Source organism: Crocuta crocuta, unplaced genomic scaffold, assembly GCF_008692635.1.
Source record: "Crocuta crocuta isolate KB4526 unplaced genomic scaffold, BGI_CrCroc_1.0 scaffold186, whole genome shotgun sequence".
NCBI lineage: Eukaryota > Metazoa > Chordata > Mammalia > Carnivora > Hyaenidae > Crocuta > Crocuta crocuta.
Genome location: NW_027551569.1, coordinates 1,261,519 through 1,287,388, shown reverse-complemented (window position 1 = coordinate 1,287,388; position 25,870 = coordinate 1,261,519). Strand labels below are relative to the sequence as shown.

General features: G+C 37.0%; 1 protein-coding gene across 2 annotated transcripts in view; it reads left to right on the top strand.

The window, feature by feature from the left end:
- Positions 1–25,870, top strand: part of TSHR (thyroid stimulating hormone receptor) — a 156,842-nt gene that overhangs the window by 81,026 nt on the left and 49,946 nt on the right. For both annotated transcript variants that reach the window (XM_077750708.1, XM_077750709.1), the window contains exons 2-3: positions 4,214–4,285; positions 9,195–9,269. In XM_077750708.1, coding sequence (XP_077606834.1) covers positions 4,214–4,285; positions 9,195–9,269 — 147 coding nt within the window. The remainder of the gene's footprint in view (positions 1–4,213; positions 4,286–9,194; positions 9,270–25,870) is intronic.

Sequence of the window (25,870 nt, the reverse complement as noted above, 5' to 3'; positions counted from 1 at the left end):
TATATATATATATATATATATATACGTATGTATATATATATATACAGGTTTGCAGTTTGAGTGTCTCTGGTGATTGCACTGAATGTTCCAGTGAAATTTCTGAGTGATTCACACACCCATAGGTGCAAAGAGTATCCATACATGATCTGTTATGGTGATTCCCTAAAAGTTTTTATCATCATCCAGCTTCAGCTTATAGAGCTTCGGGAAATGGGTAGTTTTAGTTTTTGGTGATGCCAAGTCAGGAAGGTGAGAGTAAAATTGGATATGGTAACAATGGACAAAATGTACAAAATGGCAGATCTAATTTACAAGGAGATGAAAAATAGTTCAAAGACAATGAACATTCACAAGGGTGGGTAATACTTTTTTACTGAAACAAAATTTTTGTCTACAGCCACCTCCATTTCTACCAAGGATTAATCAAAGACTTTTTATTTGCAAAAATAAGTCTAGTCTTATTAAACTTGGCCCAATTATTTACATAAGAACAAGAAAACTGATTGATTATATAGGCTCTTTTTAAGTCTGCTTTGCAGGAATCCTCTGGAAAAGCTCAAAGTTAATTCAAAGTCAGAAAGATTTTATTTAGAATTTGATTTGGGGAAACTTGTCAAGAATATCAAAAGATTTGAACAGTTGATTAAATAAGGTCTTGGTCAACTATTTAACCAAATTTGACAAGAGAAGATTTTTAAGGCAAATACAGAATAGTTGTAAACAAAGCCCTCTATTCTTTTAATATTAAGAAGGTTAGGTTTTCTTAAGTAATCAAAAGACTTTATGAAGACAACATGAAGCACAGGAAATTACTTTGATAAAACACAGAATCTTTGTTTCCTAGGCAAATTTCTTAAAAGGCAACTGAAGATCTGCATAGCCTGGCAGGTGAGAAACCAAGCAAGGCTCTCAAAACACAGAACAAAACAAAACAAAAAAGCTAAACAGGAAAGCAATAGCTGACCCTGGGACGGAAAGGATCAATAAACGATGGGTACTTTACACTCTAAAGGGTCACTATCCAAAAATTTGACAAATACAGATTTTTTCCTGCAATCCTGAATTTGGAAAGAAAAGGGCAAGGAGAAATGTTTACCTTCCTCTCTCAACTAAGACAAAGATCCAGGAAACTGGCATGTTAAGAATTCTTACATTCTGCTGGCTTTCCGCCAGTTGTCCCAGACCTCAGCGGCAGTCTCCAAGGTACCCCAGCCTTTTACTATCCAATCCTCATCACCAGAAACTGTAGAGGAAGGAAAGAGTAGGTTTTTCCTTTTATCCTTCTAGTTCCTCAGCTGGGGCTTTGTAGCAAGAGATGGATTAATAAGAGAGGAACATAAAAATTTATTTAATAAAAAATTTGTATGTGTCATGGAAGCCTTCATAAAGAAATGAAGACCCAAATAGGTGATTAAACCTGAGTGTTTTTATGCTATTTTGACGAAGAATGGAAAGTCATGGAAAAATGTGATAGAATAAAAGGATAGTAAACTGAAGGAAGCTTATTCATTGTTCATTCAGATTCCCTAGGTGTTTTCAGAGATGAGGATATAGGCAGGGCACCTCTCCCATGAGACTCTTTTGACTTGCTTCAGAGCAGAAGGGGGATCAGAGAGTCCTTAATGCACCTGCTGTTTCTCAGATTCCTCCGGCTTAAAACGTTCAACATGCTAAATTGCCGTGTTTGGGGATAGCGTGTCCTGAACTCCATTAACTGCAACTAAGTCAGTAGGAAAAAGATCTTTGTTCTAACTTAAAGTGTGTGTTTATGTGTGTGACAGGGAGAGAATTCAAGAAACATGAATTATATATTTCAGAAATTCATATGTTGTGAAAGGATATAAACATTATTTGAGCCTTTTACCCAAAGTCTATTAAATTACATTTAGATAGTATTTCTGTTCCAAGTCAAACTTCTTACATACCATTGTAAACTTAACTCTAATTTTCTTAATTAAATAGGTCATTTACTTTTGAACACTCAAATTTTTAGCCAGTGAAGTTACAAATCAAGTCCACATTAGCTATAAGCAGTGTGTGTAGTTTTACAGTAAATATGCATGCTCTCAAGGTCCAGGCCTTATATGCCGGACTATCTTTGAGCTTGAGAAACCCAATCTCCTTTGGTGATACCCAACAGGTGTGTGTATGATCCTTTGTTTTCGTTTGGCATGGCCCACTTTTACTGGGAGATTTTAATTGAATATATTATTATGCTCTTATTTTTAACTTCAGAATCTTGGATCTGGACCAATAGGCTTTAATCAACCCAATTAAGGGAATGTAAGGGAGAGACCTATGAGAAAAGATGCGTAATTTCTGAGACCTAAATTTTTGAAACCATATTAAGGCAACATTGGGCCTCGTGCTGAAACATCAAGGATTGTAAGGAGCTGACAACCTACCCTTTTGTCATTCACATCACCTCGTCTTCTCTAAGTTAATACATCCTTTTATAAACTAATTTGGTCCCACGGAGGCATTGACTGAACAAATTGCAGATATTATGTCTTGATAGACACACAGGATGTACTTGGTAAAAGGAATTGCTGTAAAGAGGCCGTTAGTGATGTGATGGTGAAGTGTTGGGGAAGGGAAGCATTCTATAGCCCCGTGTTTAGGTCTTGGTCTTTTAGTGAGACTGCCTCACTGTGAACTTCACAAGTGTTTTTGCGTTTTTTTCCCTCTCCCTTTAAATAGAAAAGGATGGCTAGAGTGATCTAGAGCTGGGTATTTCCCTTCCCCAGGTCAGTTAGGACCTAGTTAATAGTTTCCCCTGAGGGCAGGCCTTGTTAAAAACAAAGTACTCTGCTATATTTCCAAAAGGTTCCTTTTCCCCTCTCTTTGCCAGAAGCACAAGGGGCTATTTTTTTTTCTACTGTTTACTATTAGAACCTCGTTAAGCCTGGAGGTAAATCACAAAATTGTGGAGGTCCCCCGTGACTGGGTCCCCCTGGAGATCTATCAGCATTGTGCCTCCAGGATTTATCAATCCCAATTCAGGTTTCCTATCCTGACACTGGTCCTCTCTGTTTTCCACGCATCAGTCTCCACTCTGCATTTGGGACTCCCTTTATTTGCCTGTCTCTCCAATCTTGCCAACAGTGGTTTGCCCGATGTCTTCCCTTCTCCAGGCTCCTGACATGCTGAACCAGAAACCAGAAGTTTCAAATGCATGTCAATCACTGCAAAAATTAGTACTTCAAAGAATGCAGAGATCAAGGAAATAGATTGCTGAGGAAAAAAAACAAAACCTGTAGCCTCGGAGGAAAAAACACAGTTTTAGTCTAATTTCTTTAAGTAAGGAAGTAAATGGGTGATGTGTGATTATGAATATTTATATGACAAAAACAGACCATGGAGAAGACAGTAAGTGTAATGAGGTGTTGTCTTTTTGTAAAGTGAGTTTGGACACCTTCTTCCTTACAGGATTCTATCAAGCAGCTGCTGTAGCGGAAAAAAAAAGGAAGTAAAAAATGGAACATCTTGGTAAACAGACATACTGAAATACATTGAGATGCCTTATTACCTATATAAGGAAAATAATCTCAGTTTTCTGAAAAGTGTCCATAGAAGCAAACTGGAAGAAAAGCCACAACCTTTAAGTTGCATATGCAACAAAGATGCTACAACCCTGATAATCAGCTCCTTGTCAATCAGTTATTTCCAAACTGCAGCAAGTAGATGAGAAGATGAAGGTAATGGCTGGAGAGACTTTTAGTTGGAAGAAAAGATTGTAATCATATCACTATTTTTAATCTTTAAGATATATCAAATACACTTAGTGCTCTTAATGTGCTCTTAATATACATTCAAATGGCATTCCATGTCAATGGCATTCCATGTCAATTTCCATTGACACGTACATGATAGGAATTCAATATTCAGAATTCAGTAGTCCTAAGAGACATGAATATGTTTTATTGCCCTCCAGTTAATAATCTGAATATGTCGTCACCCGAGGCATACAAGTTTACTACAAATTCAAAGATGACATCTGAAGTTTTATTTTCTGCATTTGAATCTCACTCTCAGTTCTTGGTTTGTTGGGGGGAACCTGTATGTTTTATCCATATTAATTTTGTTGATTATGTATGATATCATGGATGTCATAAGGACCAGGATGCCTCTCATAATGTATTGTTCATAGTTAAGTTGACTTATTAGAAAAATCCAATGATTAAAACTAACTGTGTGACTGTTATCTTCATAGGAAGTTTATAGAGACTCATCTGAAAAGCATTCCCAGTCGTGCATTTTCAAATCTGCCTAATATTTCCCGGATGTAAGTCATTTTTTTTTAATATAAAGGGAAGTTTGCAACTGTGCCATGTTGTTTTTTAAATGTGTTCTATCAAGAAAAATACTTGTTATACATTGTACTTGCATAAATCAATGATATTTGCAATGTATTTGAAAAGTTTATTACAAGATGTTTGATTTTGCTACATCTTTAATCCTGAATTCCTAAATTATTTCTTAAACCTACTTCAAAGTTAAAGTTAAATTCATTTGATCTTGGCAATTTAATAATTCTCAATGTATTTTAGTATATCTTGGGATGTGGCAAAATGTTAGCTGGGAATCTCTCCCATAAACAGGTTTATATATCTATCTCTAGTCCATCTCTCCTAGTTACTAATTCTTGATTTCCTTTTTACCAGTAGGACAAATACACACATTTTGTCAGAAATGTAGCTAAGGATTTCAGACTTCTCTCATTCACACACACACACACACACACACACACACACACACACTTCTAAACCTTAGAAAACTGAACTGCTATACACCCAAGAATAAGGATAAAAAGGACTTCCATGTTGAGTTGACAGAGAGTATAATTATATAGGAAATAAACCAGGGCCTGATTTCATTTAACAGAGTCTGACAAGCCATGAAGATAATTCAGGCACACCAATGACAATACAACCAGGAGCAACCTGTGTGGGTTTTGGCTCAATTTATTCATTTCATGACATTTATTGGGTGTCTGTTGTGTCATTTCAGGGGCATTTGACATTTTTAGTTGTTCCAACTAGAAAGGAGGGTGCTACTGGCATAGAATGGATAGAGGCAAAGGATCTGCTGAACACCCGACAAGGCACAAGATATCCTCCCACAACAAAGAACTTTCTAGTCAAAAATGTCAACAGGACTGAGGCTGAGAAACCATTCCAGCTAAACATCTCTGCAGTCTTTGATTTTCCTGAACAGCCCTTCCCTTTTCAAATTCTTGCCTCCTTTGATTTCCTTAATGTTGCCCTCTCATTCTTCTTTTTAACATCTTACCTTAGCTACTCTTCCTCAGTCTCCTTTCCTAACTTCCTATTTCATTTCATTCAATTCCTTAAATATCAGTTCATTCTTTCTTTTGTCGCACTTCCTTACTTCCCTCTTCTCCTTGAATAGACACCCCCATTCCTTTGGCTTTACTGTCACCCAATAGAGTTAATTCCTAAATGAGTATCTCTAGCCCTGACTTGTTCCTACAATTCAGGCGTACATCAGAGCTCCCTCTCAAGTATCATCATCCTGATGTCCCACAGTCACTTCAAACAGCATATACAAATAGACTCATCTTCTGCTAAACTGTTCCTTCTTTTCCCTTTAACAGCACCACCATGTTGTGGCCTAGAAGCTAAACACCTCGAATTAGCCCTTCTCATCTTATATAATTGCCTATTTGGTGTCTCTGGAGTCCCAAATAGCTTGACTATTACTTTATTCATTCATTCAACAAATATTTATTGGGCCCTACTCTGTGTCTGGCACTTTGCTAGATGCTTTACATACAACAGCTGACAATACTCATGGAGCTTCCACTTTCCTTCCTAAGAGAGAGAGTACTATTATATGCAGTCAGTTAGAGAGTGCTGTATGATTCACATAAGAAGCATCTTACCTAGATGGAGAGTGTGGTCAAAGAAGGCTTCCTGGAGGCAATGACACCTAACTTGTGATCTCAGGGGGAGGCGGGGTGAAGGAAGTAGAAAGATCATTCCAAGAAAAAGGGAAAAGCTGAACTGTCAGTTAAATTAAAATAAATTTGTTAAGCCCGGAGCTTAAGTGGGGAGAAGGGCAGTAGAGAAAAATGAAACTGGGGAATAAGCAAATCCAGAGCCTTGTGAACCATGTAAAGAAATTTGAAATCTTCCCTAAGGTCCAAGCCACTGAATGGTTATAGCAGACAAGTGACAGATCAGGTGTGTTAGAAACATTCCCTCGTGATGTGGAAAGGGAGTCAAATGGAGTAAGACTAGAGACAGGAAGCTAGTGAGGAGGCTGATGCAGTGTCCCTGGGGAAGAGGGGATGGTGAACTGAATGATATGGTTGAGGGGAAATAAAGAAAAAGTGGCCAGGTTTGAGAAATAAATAAGAGAACTGACAAACTCAAAAGTTGATTGATTTGGAGGTGGGAAGAGTCTGACCAGGACACCTGTGTGGTTGATGAGCATATTTGCTGAGACAGAGAAGTTTTGTGTGAATTTGCTGTGGAGGGTCAGGGAGAAAGTTAGCAGTTCAGTTTGGGGCATATGGCATGTCAGGTACCTTTGAGGCATCAAGCAAGCTATGTGTCCAGCAGATATCAGGACATAAATAGAATTTTTTCATTCATTCCAGGCAGATGTAACTGGGACCAGGGGAGGGCATCAGTAGAGGTGGAGAGGCTAAAGAAAGGGAAGAACAAACAATTTGGGGTCCCTGAGAAGGTAAGAATGGATGGAATCCAAATAAAGGGATTGACTTGCTACAAGAAAATTGTCATCTTTTACATTGTAAGAAGAAAGTAAGAGATGAGGCCATACAGGTGTATTAGTAGGCTTATTGGTGGAGAATTCAAGGAATTCTCATACTAAGGTTTCAATCTTTTCTACAAATTATTAAAAGATTATCTGCTAATTATTGAGGATGAAGTTAGGAGAGTTAGAAATTTGAGAAGGTTTGAAACAAAAGTGATGGCCAATAAAAGTGTTGGCTGAGATATACAGGACACCCAGGCAAATTTGAAGGTCCTGTTAAGACTTCCTCCATGGAGAATATGCTGGATTCTCCAGTCTGGGTTAAATGTTTCCTGAACCACATCAGAGCACTCATCACTGTATATATTAATCCCATTTATGTACCTATATCATCCATTACTATGACTTCCTTGAAGCTGGGGAACAGATCTGTTTTATCAATGCCCAGTTACTGACACAGAGTAAATATTCAATAGATATTTGTTGAATGAAAGCATGCAGAGATACATAAGCAATAGTTAAAGGTCTGGTCTGTCTAGGGGGTAAGAGAGAAATCATTTGGGCGATCCTAGATAGGTTTGTAATGGGACAGCACAAATTTCCACTTACCATTCATGCATAATTATTAAAGCACCCTGTGTAACTCACAAAAATATCCTAGTTTGGATGATAAATGATATGGTCACCCTAGTGATTACATAAGACTTACATGCTAAGAAGAAATTTGAGGAAGAGATAGGATCTGATTTTTCCTGTTAATAAAAAAGGGATAAGCAAGCAGAATCACTTCTTTCATTTCAGTGAATAAGTGGTTCCTACATGTTGTTTTCCCAACTGAGCTATAAGAGCCCCTTAAGGATGTGTATCATTCAGTTGGAGAAACTGGAACTTCTGACATGGGCAGAATGACCTTTCCCTTTGAGAAAGGGTTCATGTTTCTAAACTAAGAAATACAGGAGAAAATTTGAGCAATAGGTATGATATAAAGTTAGGAAAACAAGTTTGCAGCCTTCAAAATTAATCTTTTCCTTCAAATGGCTCAATTTTGTCCATTATAAATCTCTGCAATCTTTACACAAAAATTAATCTTTTCAATGTCTCCCATTGTTCCCTCTATGTTAAAAATATATTTGGATCAAAATAATTTATGTAATGTTATCCACAAGTGGCAATGGCTTAGGTGCCCTGGGAAATCAAAGGATGCTTATTTAGAGAACAGATAAAACAGAAAGTACAGGACCATTAGAATATTTCCAATGATGTAGTAAAAACTCAAATAGAACAGTCAGAGCTCCTCTTATAAACATTGTATTAATGAAAACATTTAACTGGCAGATTTAATTCAAAATTTAAAGATAATTTTTTTAAATAAAGTACTTGCATGTCATCCCTCATAAACCCTGATTTAATTATCCTGGATCATGTCATAGACATATATATGTTTTAAGAGCCTCCCAGGTAGTTTAACTGTATGGCCAGAGTTGAGAATCTCCATTATAACAGGTAGACACCATCTATTAATTCTTAATTTCCCCAAATATCACAGAGATGCCTCTCAATAAAACCAGTCACTGAATTTGGCTACATTAATCATTCTTATAATAAGATGGAATTGGTAGAGGCTGTTTGAAACAGTATGTATTCTTGACAAGTTGTACTTAGGAGTTTCTCTTTTCTCTTTTATATGTAAAGCTTTTACTGAGTTGTCTTTTGCTTACAAAGTTCAAGAAAAATCTTGAATTTTCAGCTTAATCAAAATTAAGTGGATATGTAGTCACAACCCCATGGAATGTTCCACTAGAGAATTATACATTTCTCATCTTCTGAGACTATATTTCTAATTGCATACTATTAGGCACACTGTTAAAAATGCCTCTTTTTTATTTCTGTGTTCTCTTCTAATTTCTTTCATTTTCTGCTTCTGCAAATAGCAGAATTCACCGTTCATTCATTATCTTAACACACATTCACTGAGGGTCTACTACGTGCCAGGCACTATGAAAGACACTCAAAATTCGAAGGCCACCCAAAGCAGACACTGTTCTCCATTTCAGAGAAGGTATAGCCTAATCAGACAATACCCAAACAACTAGAAAGTTGCACTGTGATAATTAGTGAAAGGAGACGTTCTTGGTGCAATGAGGGATACTTAAGGGGAATTTTACCTAATTGGGAAATTCAGGAAAAACTTCTAAAGGAAGTGTCAGTTGAATGAAACCTTAGGGATAGATAGGAGCTAATGAACTGGGAAGCTTTCAGTTATCACAGGATTTGAAAAAAGTATACCTAACTATAGCATAATTAGGGAGAAATCATGAGGGTTGTACCTGTTGTCTGATCTAGGAAGCCCCGGACTAAGAAGTTTCATCAAAATCAGTATGTTTGAAGTGTGTGTGGCATTCACAACCCTACTAACTTTCTACTTTCCATTATATTTTTGTGATATTCAGCTACTTGTCAATAGATGCAACCCTGCAGCGGCTGGAATCACATTCCTTCTACAATCTGAGTAAAATGACTCACATGTAAGTACAATGAAAAGTGCGGCACAGACTCCACCATAGCCAGTCTTGATTGATAATTCTGGGCTCCAAATGGCTGTAACAGCTGGGTTTTTGACCATGGCTCAAAACTTCTGTGTCTGATTAAATTCTTAACTTGTTCTCACAGTGTGTTAATCCATCCAAAATCCCATTTCCATGGTTGAAAGGTAAAGTCAAAACTTGAAGTTCTCTTCTTAGATTGTTATTTCATTCCGTTACTACTGTGTCAGCCAATCTCATTGGTGTGGATGCCAATGAGTCAATAAATATTTACTGGCTACTAACTTGATTCCAGGCCTGTGCAAGATTCTGCAGATCTAACATTTTTTCCTCAATTAGGAAAATGTGGAAGAGAAATGTAGCTTCATGAGATCAGAACAGGAGTGGGGGTACAAATTCTGGCCTTGGAGTTGATTATAATTGGGTTGGAACCCCGGGTTCTCTGTCCACCCACTGTCTAGCCTTGCACAATCATGTAATCCTTCCTAGCCTCACATTCCTTATTTGTAAAATAAGGCTAATAAGAGTTTTAACTTCATATGGTTAGCATAAATATTGAACAATACAATGCATGTAAGCATTAAGCACCGTGCCTACCATGGTTACAACCAGGCAGCACACTTCATCAATAATTATTCTGTTTTTATTTCTCTAGTCCATTACAATTGATTAACAGTTGTACATAACCTCATTACATCCTCCTAAGCAGCCATTTAATTTTATGAAATACAATGAAATATTATTTTTTGAGGAAACAAAAATACTATCTATAAATACTTAGTATATTCTAGACATTACGATAAATGTTTTATGATCTGTATTTAACCCTCATTTAAGGCTCAAAAAAACAACCCTATTAAGTAGAGATTATTTTTTCTGTTATTTATGTAAGAAAAACAAACTCATAAAGGACAAATATATTTTCCTTAGTCACACAGTCACTAAAGGATAAGACCAGGATCTTTACACCATAAGTGTCTTACTCAAAAATTCTTACCTATGCACTGCATTCTGCTGCCTTCAAGAACACTGAGGCTAAGAATGTTGCTTCTAGTTATTGTAGGCAAGCTTCCATCAAATCAATCATTATTCTGAAAGCAACTAGAGAAGCTGGATGGGGACAAAAATCTGTTTAAAGATATGTGAGTAATTAAGGCAGTAAGGATTTAAGGTGAAAGAAACAAATCCCAAAAACAACATTTGATAGTTTTCCTCTTTAGTGTTCTGTGAACTGTAACCAACAGCTGAGAGGCTCAGGCTGAACAGAGGTTTAGGCAATCTCACAGGGTTAGTGAATCAAAACTTGGAATTTAGGACTTATGAAGGAGGATGGCTCCTCAGTAAACTAACATCCCAAGATTTTAGCTGGGATCCCTAAACAGCTTCATCACAGAAGTATGGAAAAATGGGAAATAGATCAACCCTCACAAAAACTAATGCCTGGCTTTGAATCAACAAATAATAAAGAGGCACAGAAAAATACAAAACAAGAACATACGGGAAAAAAGCAGGAGATGAAAACAAACAAGAGAAAATGACAGGAAATTCAAATATTAGAGTTTTGGAGTTACTAGGCACAGATCTTTAATTAATAACTATAATTAATATATTCAAAATTTTAAAGATGAGAGAATTTCAAAATAGAATTAGAAACTATAAAAAGGGTCAAATACAAACAAGAACTTAAAAATTCAATAACAAATAAAATCCAAATGGGAATTTAACAATAGATTAGACACAGCTCAAAAGAGAATAAGTAACCTGGAAGATTAAGTGCGAAAAATATATCCAGCCATGGCACCTGGGTGGCTCAGTCAGTTAAGCATCCAACTCTTGGTCTCAGCTTAGGTCATGTTCTCACTGTCTCATGAGTTTGAGCCCTATATCAGGGTCGATGATAACAGTGCACAGCCTGTTTGGGATGCTCTGTTTCCCTCTCTCTCTGCCCCTACCCAACTTGTGCTGTTTTGTACTCTTTCAAAATAAATAGACTTTAAAAATATATATATATAAAACTACATNTATAATTACATATTTATATGAATAATATAAATATGTAATTATATAATATAAATTTATTTAATTATATATTTATATTATATATAAATGTATATAAATTATATATATGTTACATACATATGTATTTATACATATACACATATATGCTTATATATGTGTATATGTATATGTTTATATATTTCTATATAATATAATAAATTAAATATATATTTATATATAATATAAATATAAATTTATAATTAAATAAATGTATATAAATTATATATGTTACATATGTATGTATTTATACATATACACATATATGCTTATATATATGTGTATATGTATATGTTTATATATATATGTCCAGCCTGAAGCATGGAGAGAAAAAGAAAATAAAAAATATATGACACAGTAAAAAGACTGATATACCTATAATTGGGTCCCTAAAAAGAAGAAAGAAAGGAGAGAAGCAATATTTGAAGAGAATTTTCTAAAACTCATAAAGGACGTCAAGTCACAGATATAATTACCACAAACCCCAATAGGATAAATACAAAGAAAATCACATGAAGGCACGTTGCAGTAAAGGTATTAAAAGCCAAAGAAAACTTGAAAATCACCAAAAGCAGCCAAAGAAAGGATTAACACATATATTTTCAAAGAAGTAGAAACAAGACTGATAGCTGATCCCTCCTTCAACAAAAATGATACAATCTATACAAGCAATAGAAAGATACCTACAACAAGGAGAACAAAAATAACAATAGTAATATCTGTCAATTTCTTTGAAATTAAAGGCAAAAGAAAGACATTTCAAGCAAACAAAAGCTCTTCACATAAAGAACCAACTAAAGAGAATTTTAAGGTTAAAGGAAAATAATACTAAATAGTAGCCCAGAAGTACGGAAGGAAATGAAAAGCAACAGAAAAGATAACTATAAATGAACCTGGGCTGCACAAAACAAAAAATACTTTTCTGGCTTTAAAATAGAGGCAATTCTTGGAGCTCAGTGGCTTAAGCATCTCACTTCGGCTCAGGTCATGACCTTGCGGTTTTGGAGTTCGAGCCCCATGTCGTAGCCTGCTTCGGATTCTGTCTTCCTCTCTCTCTGCCACTTCTCTGTCTCTCTCTCTCTCCTCAAAAATAAATAAAGAGGCACCTGGGTGGCTCAGTCGGTTGAGCGTCCCACTTCGGCTCAGGTCATGATCTCATGGTTTGTGGGTTCAGGCCCCGTGTCAGGTTCCGTGCTGACAGCTAGCTCAGAGCCTGGAGCCTGTTTCAGATTCTGTGTCTCCCTCTCTCTCGGACTCTCCCCTGCTCACGCTCTCTCTCTCAGAAATAAATAAAACATTTTTTTAATGTTTAATAAATAAACATTTTAAAAAATTAAAAATACAGGCAATTCTTGTGCTGCGTGATGGGTATAGGATCATAAAACTTAATGCTGAAATTATGCAAAGTGATCTTATAATCAACAAAAAATTTATTATTGTTTTGTGACTTTTAAAAATGTTTATCAAAACAGTAAAATTTTCTTTACTGTTGATTATAAATATATAGGAAAAGGAAAAAATAATACACTGATACTTATTTAGCACACTGTACTTTTAAACTTTAAAACTAAAGTTTAGAATTAAAATGTTTTATTTCTTTGTAAAAAAAAAAAAATCAAGAGTAGTTTGAACCATGCATGCCTTTTTCTCTTTGCTTTGTAACTTACAAGAACATCACGTCAATGTCTTGACAAATTGTCATACTTCTTTCTAGGTCTGGATCAGTTTCCAATATTCAATTCTCTGCTCTTTTAATGTCATAAAATATTTCTAAGAGTTCTTTTCATTGAATTTTGTTTTTTTAATCAGCATCTTTTCTTTTGGGACATCTTCATCCTTTGATTCACAACCACTTTTCTCAGTGATGTCAATAATTTGTCTTTACAAATTTCCTTTGATTGAATACCTAGAGTCTCTCAAACAGTGGACGTATCAACAATCACATGCTCAGCTATGTTTTCTATGACTTCATTTACATTTAATTCAAACCTCCAGCATTATTACATTTTGTTTCTCTGCTGCCCTTTCATCTCTGCTGGTCAGTTCCCTCTTTCAATTATCCATTTTTGTAAAATGTCCTATGGGTTTGCCACTGGAAGATAAGGAGCCAATACAGCTGCATAAACAGTGTTACTGTTTGTACATAAACTGGATAACAGATGCTCAGTGACTGATGACCAATGACTTTGAAAGAAGTATAATTGGTCGCCTATCATGATACGCATGTTATTTACATAGCGATGAGCAGACTAAAGAGCTGGCAGCAAAGTTTGTGCAGTTATTCACACAATATATTATGATAGCCAAAATTTGAACCACCTGGTTGGGAGCAGCTATTATTTAAAGTTAACTAAATAATGATGACTGAATATTATGCATATTGGAACCATGCAAAGCAAGGACTAACTAAATCCACAGAATAAAATACACAATAGCAAAAAAGAATGGGAGGGTTATAAATGGTGTTAAATAATCCTAAGGTCCAGAGCTCCTGGGTGGCTCAGTCAGTTAAGAGTCCAACTTCAGCTCAGGTCATGATCTTGTGGTTCCTGAGTTAGGGCTCCTCATGGGACTCGGTGCTGACAGCCCAGAGCCTGTTTCGGATTCTGGGTCTCCCTCTCTCTCTGCCCCTCCCCTGCTCATGCTTTGTCTCTGTCTTAAAAATAAATGAACATTAAAAAAAAATTAAGTTGTTCTAAGGTCCTTGAATCATCTGAGAAATGGTGACAGTACTAACTTATATTAGACTTTTACAAATAATGAATACATACTCTAATCCGTAGGGCAACAACTAAAATAATTGTACAAGAATGGGTAACTAACAAGCTAATAATAGTGAGGAACAGAATAATAAAATTAATACAAAAAAGGGCAAGAAAGTAGAATAAAGAACTTCTGAAACAGATTTAACCCCAAATAATTAATATTTATGTTAACTCCATTAAATGTAAAAGGATTTACTATTCTAATTAAAATACAAAGATGCCAGATGGGTTAATGGAATAAAAAATTCAACTGTACGCTGCTTACCAGGGACATGCTTTAAACACAATGATATAAAAAGACTGAAAGTGTAAGGATAAAAGTATTAACATGCAAATAATAATTAAGAGAAAATTGATATAACTATACCAACATATATTAACCATGAAGTCTTACTATAAAAAGGGAAATTTTATTATAAGAAGAATTACTATAAAGAGATATAATGATTCTAAATTTGAATATCTGTAAGAGCATAGCTTCAAACCATGTAAAAGAAGAAATTGATAGAACTGGAAAAAATTAGATAATCCACAATTATGGTAGGGATTTGTTTTAATAGGGCTTTATCTTATAGAATATGCATATGAAAGAAGTAAATAATACTGATAAGAAATTAATAAGGCTTAAACAACATAATTTGCTAACTTAACCTTATTGACTTGTATAACATATTGTATCCAACAATTGCAGAGTACACATTCTTTTCAAGGACACATGTAACACTTATTAAAATTGACCATATGCAGGGGCCCTTGGGTGGCTCAGTCAGTGGAGCCTGTGGCTTTTGATCTTGGAGTCTTAAGTTCAAGCTGCACATTGAGTGTAGAGTTTACTTAATTAAAAAAAATTTTTTTTAATTGACCATATGCAGAGCTATGGAAACAAGTCTCAACTGCTTACAAAAAATTAAAATCAAGTATGTTCTTTAATAAAAAATGCACTTCTAAATAACCATGGGTCAAAGAAGAAATCACAATAGACAGTAGGAAACAATTTTAACTAAGTGACAATAAAAATTATGAGAAATCAAAACCCATGAGATGCAGTTAAACTCAGAGTCAAAGAAAATGTACAGCTTTTTAAAAGCATAGACTAAAAATGAAGGCTGAAAATCAATTATTTACGTATCTGTCACAAGAAATTTATTAAGGAACAGCAAATTGAAACTAAAGAAAGTACAATATCCAAGAGAACTGAGAATCTAGGTAAGAACAACAATTTAAATTCAAAATCAAATCTCCAGACTCCAAATAAAATGCTCATTTTTTATACCATTTTGATTCTCTGCCCCTCTCTCTGAAAAAAATTCAAAGAAATGAATTAGAGACAAAACTCCATATACATCCTGCAGCTCTTAAAAGTAACTGTTTTCTTTTTATTGTGGCCTTTTCCTCATAAAGATTCTGGTTGTTAACATTTCTCTTAGAAATATCTATATTCTCCCTCTGAGCGAAAGTGTTAACTTCGCAAAGAAAACTATTAAATACAAAAACTAAAAGGAGGATGAGTTTAGAAATGGATTTTTTAAAGGCTATCTCACTTATGTATATGAGGTATTAAGAGTCTAACATCTTAGAAAATATGAGAATAACACATCTTGCATTCTCCAGACCTGCCTAATACGTATCTGCAAATGATTTTAGTTGGCACAAAGGAAAAGGGTAGTGAAGACTTTGGGGCTCCTGCCACCCAAATGCTTAATACCTTTAGTTTGTAATCATTTATTAAGCAATGACTATAAACAAAGCATTGCACTACTTGCCTGAGAAAAACAGAGCTGAAGAATCCCTCGCCCTCCCTCAAAGAATTGAGATCAAAAGAAAGATTGTAAGAAAGAAAGAAACAAAATATCATTAGTAAAGAGGGGTGCCTAGGTGGCTCAGTAGGTTAAGTATCTGACTTTGGCTCAGGTCATGATCTCAACATTTATGGGGCACCTGGGTGGCTCAGTTGGTTAACCGTCCGACTTCAGCTCAGGTCATGATCTCACGGTTCGTGGGTTCAAGCCATGGGTTCAGGCTTTGACAGCTAGCTAGAGTCTGGAGCCTGCTTCTGATTCTGTGTCTCCCTCTCTCTCTGACCCTCCCCTGCTCATGCTGTCTCTCTCTCTCTCTCAGAAATTTAAAACAAACAAACAAACAAACATGATCTCACCATTTGTGAGTTTGAGGCCCACATCAGTCTCTATGCTGACAGCACAGAGCCTGGAGCCTGCTTTGGATTGTGTGTGTGTGTGTGTGTGTGTGTGTGTGTGTGTGTGTGTGTGTGTGTGTGTGTGTGTGTGTGTGTGTGTGTCTCAATTATAAACATTTTAAAAAATTGCTTTCAAAATATCAATAAAGAATGATTTGGTTCATCTATAAACAGCATAGCACCATCAGCCAAACTTCCCTAGGAATCTTGAGCAGAGAACTGAAGCTCACTAATTTATTTAGGAAACAGAGCCCTTCATCAAGCTGGATTTGTTTCAAGCATTGATACTGAACTAAGTGCTGATGGCACATGTCAGTGCATATTGCCAACACTTACAGAAAAGCCTCAGTAAGAACATTAGCAGCTAAAGAACATAATGTTTCTGTTTTGTGGATGCCTTTCCTCAGCTGCCCTCCCCCTCCCTTTCGACTGTGTGATTTGGTAAATAGGCTGAGGTACGGCTATGGAAGGACTTACAGCTCATCATCCCCACTTCTAACCATCCCTTCACCGCTTTTTCAAACTTCTTCTGCTAATGCACTATATTACTCCTCTGAGCTCACTTCCCAGTTCATGCTAAGACTGTATTCTGTAATAGGAATTGCGATGATAGAAAAATATGCACTAAAATTGTTGGTGACCTAGATCTGGCATTCCAAAGATAAAAAGTTACCTATTCGTTCAATAAATACAGTTACATTTAACGCTGTGCTAACCCTGTGCTAAATTACATCTTAACTATACACAGGATTCAAAATAGTGGATCATTCTATTCTTTTTTTATTTTATTTGAGAGAGAGAGAGAACAAGCGAAGGAGAGAGGCAAAGGGAGAAGGGGGGGGAGAGAGAGAGAGAGAGAGAATGAATGAATATCAAGCAGGCTCCATGCTCAATGTAGAACCCAATGTGAGGCTCCATCCCATCACCCTGGGTCATGACTTGAACCAAAATCAAGAGTCTAGAGCTCAACCAAATGAACCATCCAGGTACCACTCATTATATTCTTATCCAAACCCTCTTTCTTTGGCCTCTGGGATTCCTCACTCCTGGTCATCCTCTACCATGCTGGTCAGTCTTTCTCATTCTCCTTTCCTGGTTCATTCTACTTCCTCAGTTTTAAATGTTGGGATTCCATATGGTTAAGTGCTGTGTCTTCTTGCCTTGTTACTCTATGGTCCTCCCCCATGTGACCTTATTTAACTATTCTCAGGTGGACATACCTAGTCCAGGCCTCTCTTTTTATTGTTGGGCCATTTACCTATTGGTCTCCTTGCCCTCAGATGTCTTACACGTATGTCACTACTTACATGCGCCAACTGAAATCTACCTCTTCCTCTGAAATCCACCACTTCTCCAGTGTTTGCTGAGCCAGTACACAGCACCTGAATTCATCTTATTGCAAATTCCAGACGCCTGAGATGTATCACTTCTTTCTTCATCATCCCCTCTAATCCTTCACCATATACTGTTAATTCTATGACCCTAATATATAAAAAGTGTACTGTTCCTCTCCACTGCCATGACCCTTGCTCAAGCCATCATAATTTCTTGCTCGGAATAAGTACTTTCATAGCTTAACTAATCTTTCCTTTTTGGGATTCCTCTAATGCATTTCTGCACAATAGCCAGAGTGATTTTGCTCTTAGCATAAATCCAAGGTTTTCAAGGAAAACTTCAGACCTAGGCCTGCAGCCTATCTATCCCCTAACTCCTCATCTCACTCCATTCCTGTGAACCTGTGTTCTTTTTCTTTGTTTGCTTTGTTTTTAATAGTTTATTGTCAAGTTGGTATCCATATAATACTCAGTGCTCATCCCAATAAGTGCCCTCCTCCATGCCCATCAACCCCTTCCCCTCCCCACCGCCCCCATCAGCCCTCAGTTTGTTCTCAGCATTCAAGAGTCTCTCATGGTTTGCCTCCCTCTCTCTCCCCCACTATTTCCCCCCTTCTTCTCCCCCATGGTCTTCAGTTAAGTTCCTCTTAATCCTCCTATATGTGCAAACATATGGTAGCTGTCCTTCTCTGCCTATCTTATTTAGTTCAGCATAACACCCTCAAGTTCCATCCATGTTGCTACACATGGCCAGATTTCATTGTTTCTCATTGCCATGTAGTATTCCATGGTATAGATAAACCACATCTTTTTGATCCATTCATCTGTTGATGGACACGTAGGCTCTTTCCATGTTTTGGCTATTGTTGAGAGTGCCACTATGAATTTTGGGGTACATGTGCCCCTATGCATCAGCACTCCTGTATCCCTTGGGTAAATTCCTAGTGCTATTGCTGGGTCATAGGGGAGTTCTATTGTTAATTTTTTGAGGAACCTCCACAGTTTTCCAGAGGGGCTGTACCAGTTTACATTCCCACCACAGTTTTCCAGAGGGGCTGTACCAGTTTACATTCCCACCAACAGTGTAGGAGGGTGCCCGTTTCTCCACATCCTCACGAGCATCTAGAGTCCTCGGATTTGCTCATGTTAGCCACTCTGACCGGCGTGAGGTGGTATCTTAGTGTGGTTTTGATTTGTATTTCCCTGATGAGGAGGGATGCTGAGCATCGTTTCATGTGTCTGTTGGCCATCTGGATATCCTCTTTGGGGAAGTGTCTGTTCATGTCTTCTGCCCATTTCTTCACTGGGTTGTTTGTTTTTCAGGTGTGGAGTTTGGTGAGTTTCTTATAGATTTTGGATACTAGCCCTTTATCTGATATGTCATTTGCAACTATCTTTTCCCGTTCTGTTGGTTGCCTATTAGTTTTATGGATGCTTTCCTTTGTGGTGCAGAAGCTTTTAATCTTGATGAGGTCCCAATAGTTCATTTTTGCTCTTGATTCCCTTGATTTTGGGGATGTGTCAGGTAAGAAATTGCTGCGGTGGAGGTCAAGAAGGTTGTTTCTTGCTTTCTCCTCTAGGGTTTTGATGGTTTCCTGGCTCACATTCAGGTCCTTTATCCATTTCGAGTTTATTTTTGTGCATGGTGTGAGAAAATGATCTAGTTTCATTCTTATGCATGTTGCTGTCCAGTTCTCCCAGCACCATCTGTTAAAGAGGCTGTCTTTTTTCCACTGGATATTCTTTCCTGCTTTGTCAAAGATTAGTTGGCTATACACTTTTGGGTCCAAATCTGAGTTCTCAATACCATTCCATTGGTCTATGTGTCTGTTTTTGTGCCAATACTATACTGTCTTGATGATGACAGCTTTGTAGTAGAGGCTAAAGTCTGGGATGGTGATGCCTCCCATTTTGGTTTTCTTCTTCAATATTGCTTTGGCTATTCGGGGTCTTTTGTGGTTCCATACAAATTTTAGGATAGTTTGTTCTAGTTTTGAGAAGTATGCTGGTGCAATTTTGATTGGGATTGCATTGAATGTGTATATTGCACAGTGAACCCATGTTCTTTAATTCCTTGGACAGTTCAAGATCTTCCCCCGACTGTAGGCTTTCAGATGGTTTTGCCTGTGTCTGCCAAGCTTTGTAATCTCTTTGTCCATTCAACTATACTAATTATTTATCTTTTCTACCTGAATTTTATTTACACATACCCTGGATCTTCCTCCACCCCAAACTACATTAGCTTCTCCTCCTGAATCTATCATTAAATCCTCTATAGAGCTTATTAAAATGTGTGATAATACAAATGTGTGATAATAGTTTCCACAAGGTAGTATGTTTTAGGTGCTAATCACCCACATCAAACTGCAAAGAAACCATCAAATTAAAGTGTCCAAATGGAACAATTAGACATATTCTGAACATGTTCTTTTAAAATAATGAATTGAAAGAGTAGGCCAGTTTGAATTAATGAAAACTCTGATTGATAGAACATTTGGTATATGCGTGTAAACCCTAATTGAGAATGTACTATGTCCCAACACTTTGCTAAATGTTCAACACATATTTACTCAATTTTTGCACAAATTCTCTGAAGTGACTACTATAATTTTACAGTAAAAAAATTGAGCTCAATAACTTTATGTCTTTCCATATAAAATATATTTTATATAATTGGACCGTGCTTTTATATCCAGTCTGACAATCTCTGCCTTTCAATTGGAGTAGTCCATTACATTTACTGCAATTACTGATACAGTTGAAGTCTGCCATTTTCCATTTATTTTCTATTTATCTCCTTTGTTCCTTTGTTTCTCCTTTGTCTTCTTTTGGATTAATCAGGTTGTCTTTGCTTTTGTTTTTTAATATTTTATTCTACCTTTTAACTTTTTAGCTCTGTAATATTTTTTGTGGTTATTCAAGGGATTACAAAACGCAAACTTCATTTATCATAGTCAATCAAGAAGGCTTATTATACCAACACCATGACATGTAAGAAACTTAAAATTATTATTGCATTTACCTCTTCCCATCTTTCGTGGTATTTTTGCCACATGTTTTATTCCTATATATGTTATAAATCCCAGAGTACATTACTGTATTTTTTAAGGAGCTTATTGACTATCAAAGAATTTGAGTGAAGTGAAACTTGTCTCTTATAAATACTCACATATTTAATGTTTCCTGAGTTCATTCCTTCTATTGATCTGATCATTCCCCTAGGTTTGAAGGACTTCTTTTCACCTGTTAGTGTGGTTCTCCTGGCAACAATTCTGTCAGCTTTCTGTATTTGAAGATAATTTTACCTTAATATTTGAAAATTATTTTTGCTGGGTATAGACTTCTAACAAGGCAGTTCGTTTCAGCCCTTTGAAGATATCTTTCAATGTCTTCTGGCCTCCATTGTCTCTGATAAGTAGTCCTTCCTATTCTTATCATTGTTCCCCTATAGGGAACATGCCCTCTTTTCTCTGGCTGCTTTTAAGGCTTTGTATCTTTGGTTCTCAAAATAATATACCTAGGTGACATTTTCTTTGTACTTAACCAGCTTTTGGTTTGCTAGAATTCCTGGGCCTATGGATTTCTGGTTTTATTCACATTTTGAAATGTTTGCTCAATACATCAAGAGATTACGGTGTAAGTGACACCATGCATTTTCAGGCCCTGTTTCTAAGAGAATGGCAGCTTTTGCTTTAGATGCTTGGAGCCTCAAGCCACTATGTAAACTCTGTTGAAGGGAAGATAATATGGAAGGCTCTGAAATATTACATGGAGATGGAGAAGGGCCTAGTTGAGCCTAGCTTTCTAGCTATCACCTTCAAAGGGCCAGGCATAGAAGCACAACCATCTTGGACCTCTGTATTGATCCAGACACCAGCTAAATACCAGCCAGTGATCCCAGTGGATGCCACATGAAGCAGAAGAAAAGCCCACTTTAGCAATCTTTGAAATCCTAATCCACAAAATTGTGAACTGTAATAAAATGGTTCTTTTGTTAGCTACTTAGTTTGGGATAATTTGCTCTACAACAACAGATATCCAGAAGAGGTAGCAATTATGTATTAGTTTAACAATGGGTAAAAGACATTGAAGATGTGTAAGAGAAAACTACAAGAATGTCAGGTTTCTTTATAAGTTATTGAGAGTCTTGTGCTCGCTTCGGCAGCACATATAATAAGTTATTGAGAGTCTTAAGTGGATGTAAATCAGTTCTTCTGGGTTTTAAACTTCCGCTGGGGTACAGTTTGGGCCCCAAAATATACATTTGATAAAGACTTAACACCTGTTAAATGATGAAACCTGGCCACTTCCATCTTCTATCTCATGTTTTCAATTGTACACAGATTGTTGCCATTGTTACTCCTAATAATAGCAGCTACAATTACTGAATACCTTTTAGGGGCAAGCACTCTGCTGAATGTGCTTCACATATCTTCTCTCACTTAATCTCACTAAGCCTCAGTTTCCACTACACAAAATGAAGTTGGTAATACATGCCTCACAGGGCTCATGCCCTAATTTACTCAACTAAGAAGTTTCAGAGTCAGAATTTGAAACCAAGAGTGTCTGCCTCCAAAACCAATGCAAAACTCTTCAATTAAAAACAGAAATAAAGAAAAGGCTGCTATTAGAAGAATGTTTTTACTTTTTTTTTTTTACAAATAGTTTATTGTCAAATTAGTTTCCACATAACACTCAGTGCTCATCCCCACAAGTGTCCTCCTCCATGCCCATCTCCCCTCCCCCCCACATCCATCAGTCCTCAGTTTTTGTCAGCATTCAAGAGTCTCTCATGGTTTGCCTCTCTCCCTTTCCCCATTTCCGCCCTTCTTCTCCCCCTTGTTCCTCCGTCAAGTTCCTCCTCATCCTCCTATACGTGCAAACATATGATATTTGTCCTTCTCTGCCTGACTTATTTCGCTCAGCATAACACCCTCAAGGTCCATCCATGTTGCTACACATGGCCAGATTTCATTGTTTCTCATTGCCATGTAGTATTCCATGGTATAGATAAACCACATCTTCTTGATCCATTCATCTGTTGATGGACACTTAGGCTCTTTCCATGTTTTAGCTATTGTGGAGAGTGCTGCTATGAACATTGGGGTACATGTGCTCCTATGCATCAGCATTTCTGTATCCCTTGGGTAAATTCCTAGCAGTGCTATTGCTGGGTCCTAGGGGAGTTCTATTGTTAGTTTCCTGAGGAACCTCCACACTGTTTTCCAGAGGGGCTGTACCAGTTTACATTCCCACCAACAGTGTAGGAGGGTGCCCGTTTCTCCACATCCTCGCCAGCATCTAGAGTTCTCTGATTTGCTCAAGAATGTTTTTACTTTTATGTGGATTTTTTAAAAATCACAATAAAAATTCTATAACTGGGTAGATAAAAAGTGTGATTTATGGCCGATAATGTGATAAGATTTAATATTCACTGCTGTGCTAAATTGAGTCAAGTGGGTTTATTAGGGATTTCAAAAGTACCAGTCTTAGTCCCGATTATTAAATAATCATGCAATTAGCCATATGCATCTTCCAGGCAATTTGGAAAATCACTGTTTTTTAAAGTCTATTTATTTACTTTTAGAGTTGGGGGAGGGTCAGAGAGATAGGGAGAGAGAGAATCCCAAGCAGGATCTGTGCTGTCCACACAGAGCCCAACACGGGGCTTGATCCCATGAACTATGAGATCATGACCTGAGCCAAAATCAAGTGAGATGTTTAACTGACTGAGCCACCAACTTACCCTGGAAAATCACTTTTATAATGTTCTACTTCTAGTGGAAAAATCTGCTGGAACACTTACATTTTCTTCAATCTGCTTTAAAAATCTAAAGATATGGGGCATCTGGGTCGGTGGCTCAGTTGGTTGAATGTCAGACTTCAGCTCAAGTCATGATCTCATGGTTCATGAGTTCGAGCCCTGCATAGGGCTCTCTGCTATCAGCACAGAATCCACTTCAGATCCTCTGTACCCCTCTCTCTGCACCTCCCCTACTCGCTCTCTCTTTCAAAAATAAACATTTCAAAATAAAAATAAAAATTTGAAGATTTATAAACTCTTTGAATTAACATCTATTATTTTTTAATTCCTCAATAAATTAAAAGCTGCATCAACATTATGAATACCACCTTTCAGTTATAGATTATTTTTCCCTTAGTTATGGAATGTTAATGTTTCCTGATAATTATCAAAGTAGATTAATTAAGATTTCTCTCATTGAAAAGCCTTGATAATTTGGAAATAATTCTCTTCTGTGAATTTATAGACTATTACCAAAAAGTTATTNAAAAATTTTTTTTAAATTTTTATTTATTTTTGAGAGAGAGAGAGACAGACAAACAGCATGAGCAGGGGAGGGTCAGAGAGGGAGGAAGACACAGAACCCGAAGACAGGCTCCAGGCTCTGAGCTGTCAGCACAGAGCTGGACACGGGGCTTGAACCCACGAACCGTGAGATCATGACCTGAGCCAAAGCCAGATGCTCAGCCCACTGAGCCACCCACGTGCCCCTATACTTTTTGACCTGGTAATTCCTCTTCTATAAATTTTCCTTAAGAAAATAAACAGGAGTGAGAAAAAGTTTACATAAAAAGCCAGTTGTCTCAGAATTAATTTATAATAGCAAAAATTGGAAACTATTCAAATGCTCAGCTAGGAGAATGGTTTAATGTGAAATACTGAGCAACCATTAAAAATCTGTTGTCAAAGACTATTTAATGTCAGAGGAAATGCTTTTGACATAATGGTATTTTAAAAACACAAAACATGGGGTGTCTGGGTGGCTCAGGCAGTTAAGCAGCTGACTTCAGCTCAGGTTATGATCTCATGGTTCTTGAGTTCAAGACTCGCACTGGGCTCTGTGCTGCAGCTCAGGGCCTGGAGCCCACTTTGCATTCTGTGTCTCCCTCACTCTCTGCNACGCGTGCTCGCTTTCTCTCAAAAAATGAATAAACATTAAAAAATAAATAAATAAAAACACAAAACAGGGGCACCTGGGTGGCTCAGATGGTTAAACATCTGACTCTTGGTTTCAGCTCAGGTCATGCTCTCACAGGGTTTGAGCATCACGCTCTGTGCTGGCAGCATGGAGTCTGCTTGGGATTTTCTCTCTCTCTCTCTACCTCCCTCCCTCCCTCCCCCACTCACGCTGTGTGTCTCTTTCTCAAAAATAAATAAATGTTAAAAATAAAGTAAAGGGGTGCCTGGGTGGCTTAGTCGGTTGAGCATCGGATTTCAGCTCATCTCATGATCTCACATGGGTTCAAGCCCCACATTCTGTCTATGCTGACAGCTCAGAGCCTGGAGCCTGCTTTGGATTCTGTGTCTCCCTCTATCTCTGCCTCTCCCCTACTCACACTCTGTCTCTCTCTGTCTCTCAAAATATAAAAAGGTTAAGAATTTTTTTAAATAAAAAAAAAACAAAAAATAAAAATTAAGGGTTTCTTTAATATGCATCAATCTTAAAATTAATACTTAATGTTAAAATACTACAGGAGTGACTTATTATGGGTGACTTATTATGTGATAAAAACCGATCAGAAAATGTTACTTTGAAATTAATTTACCTGATTACCAGTACCAGTTTTCACTTCACTACTGTGCAGCATTTAAAGTATTTAAGGTAACAAAATTATGGCTTTGCCAATATATACACTCCGTGTTTTGAAAGTAGTTAAATAATTAGTTACTGCTTCCCTACACCTCCCAGAGAATAAAGTTGTACATAATAAATGTCCAATAAAATTCCTTTAGTTTTAATGAATCTCTCCCCACTGTGCCCGCTAGAGTGAACAGACCTAATCAAAGAGAAAGTGGCCTAACTCCCACTTTAAAAATAATTTTTTTTCAACATTTATTTTTGAGAGAGAGAGATGATGCAAGCTGGGAAGGAGCAGAGAGAGAGAGGCAGAAGATCCAAAGCAGGGTCCGTGCCGTCAGCGCAGAGCTGGATGTGGGGCTTAAACCCAGGAATCAGGAGATCATGACCTGAGCCAAAGTTAGACGCTTCACTGACGGAGCCACCCAGGTGCCCTCCCACTTTTTTTTTTTAACTACTGCCACTTAAACACAGACTAGAAAAAAATTGAAAATCAAATTGAAGAGTTGAAAAGAAGTGGAGGGCTGGCTGAGAGCTATGACTTTGGCTATTATTCACATTCAGTTTCTTGTTTTACACATGTAGTCTTACACATTATTGCATTTGTGTTTCTTTTTTTTTTTTTTTTTTTTTT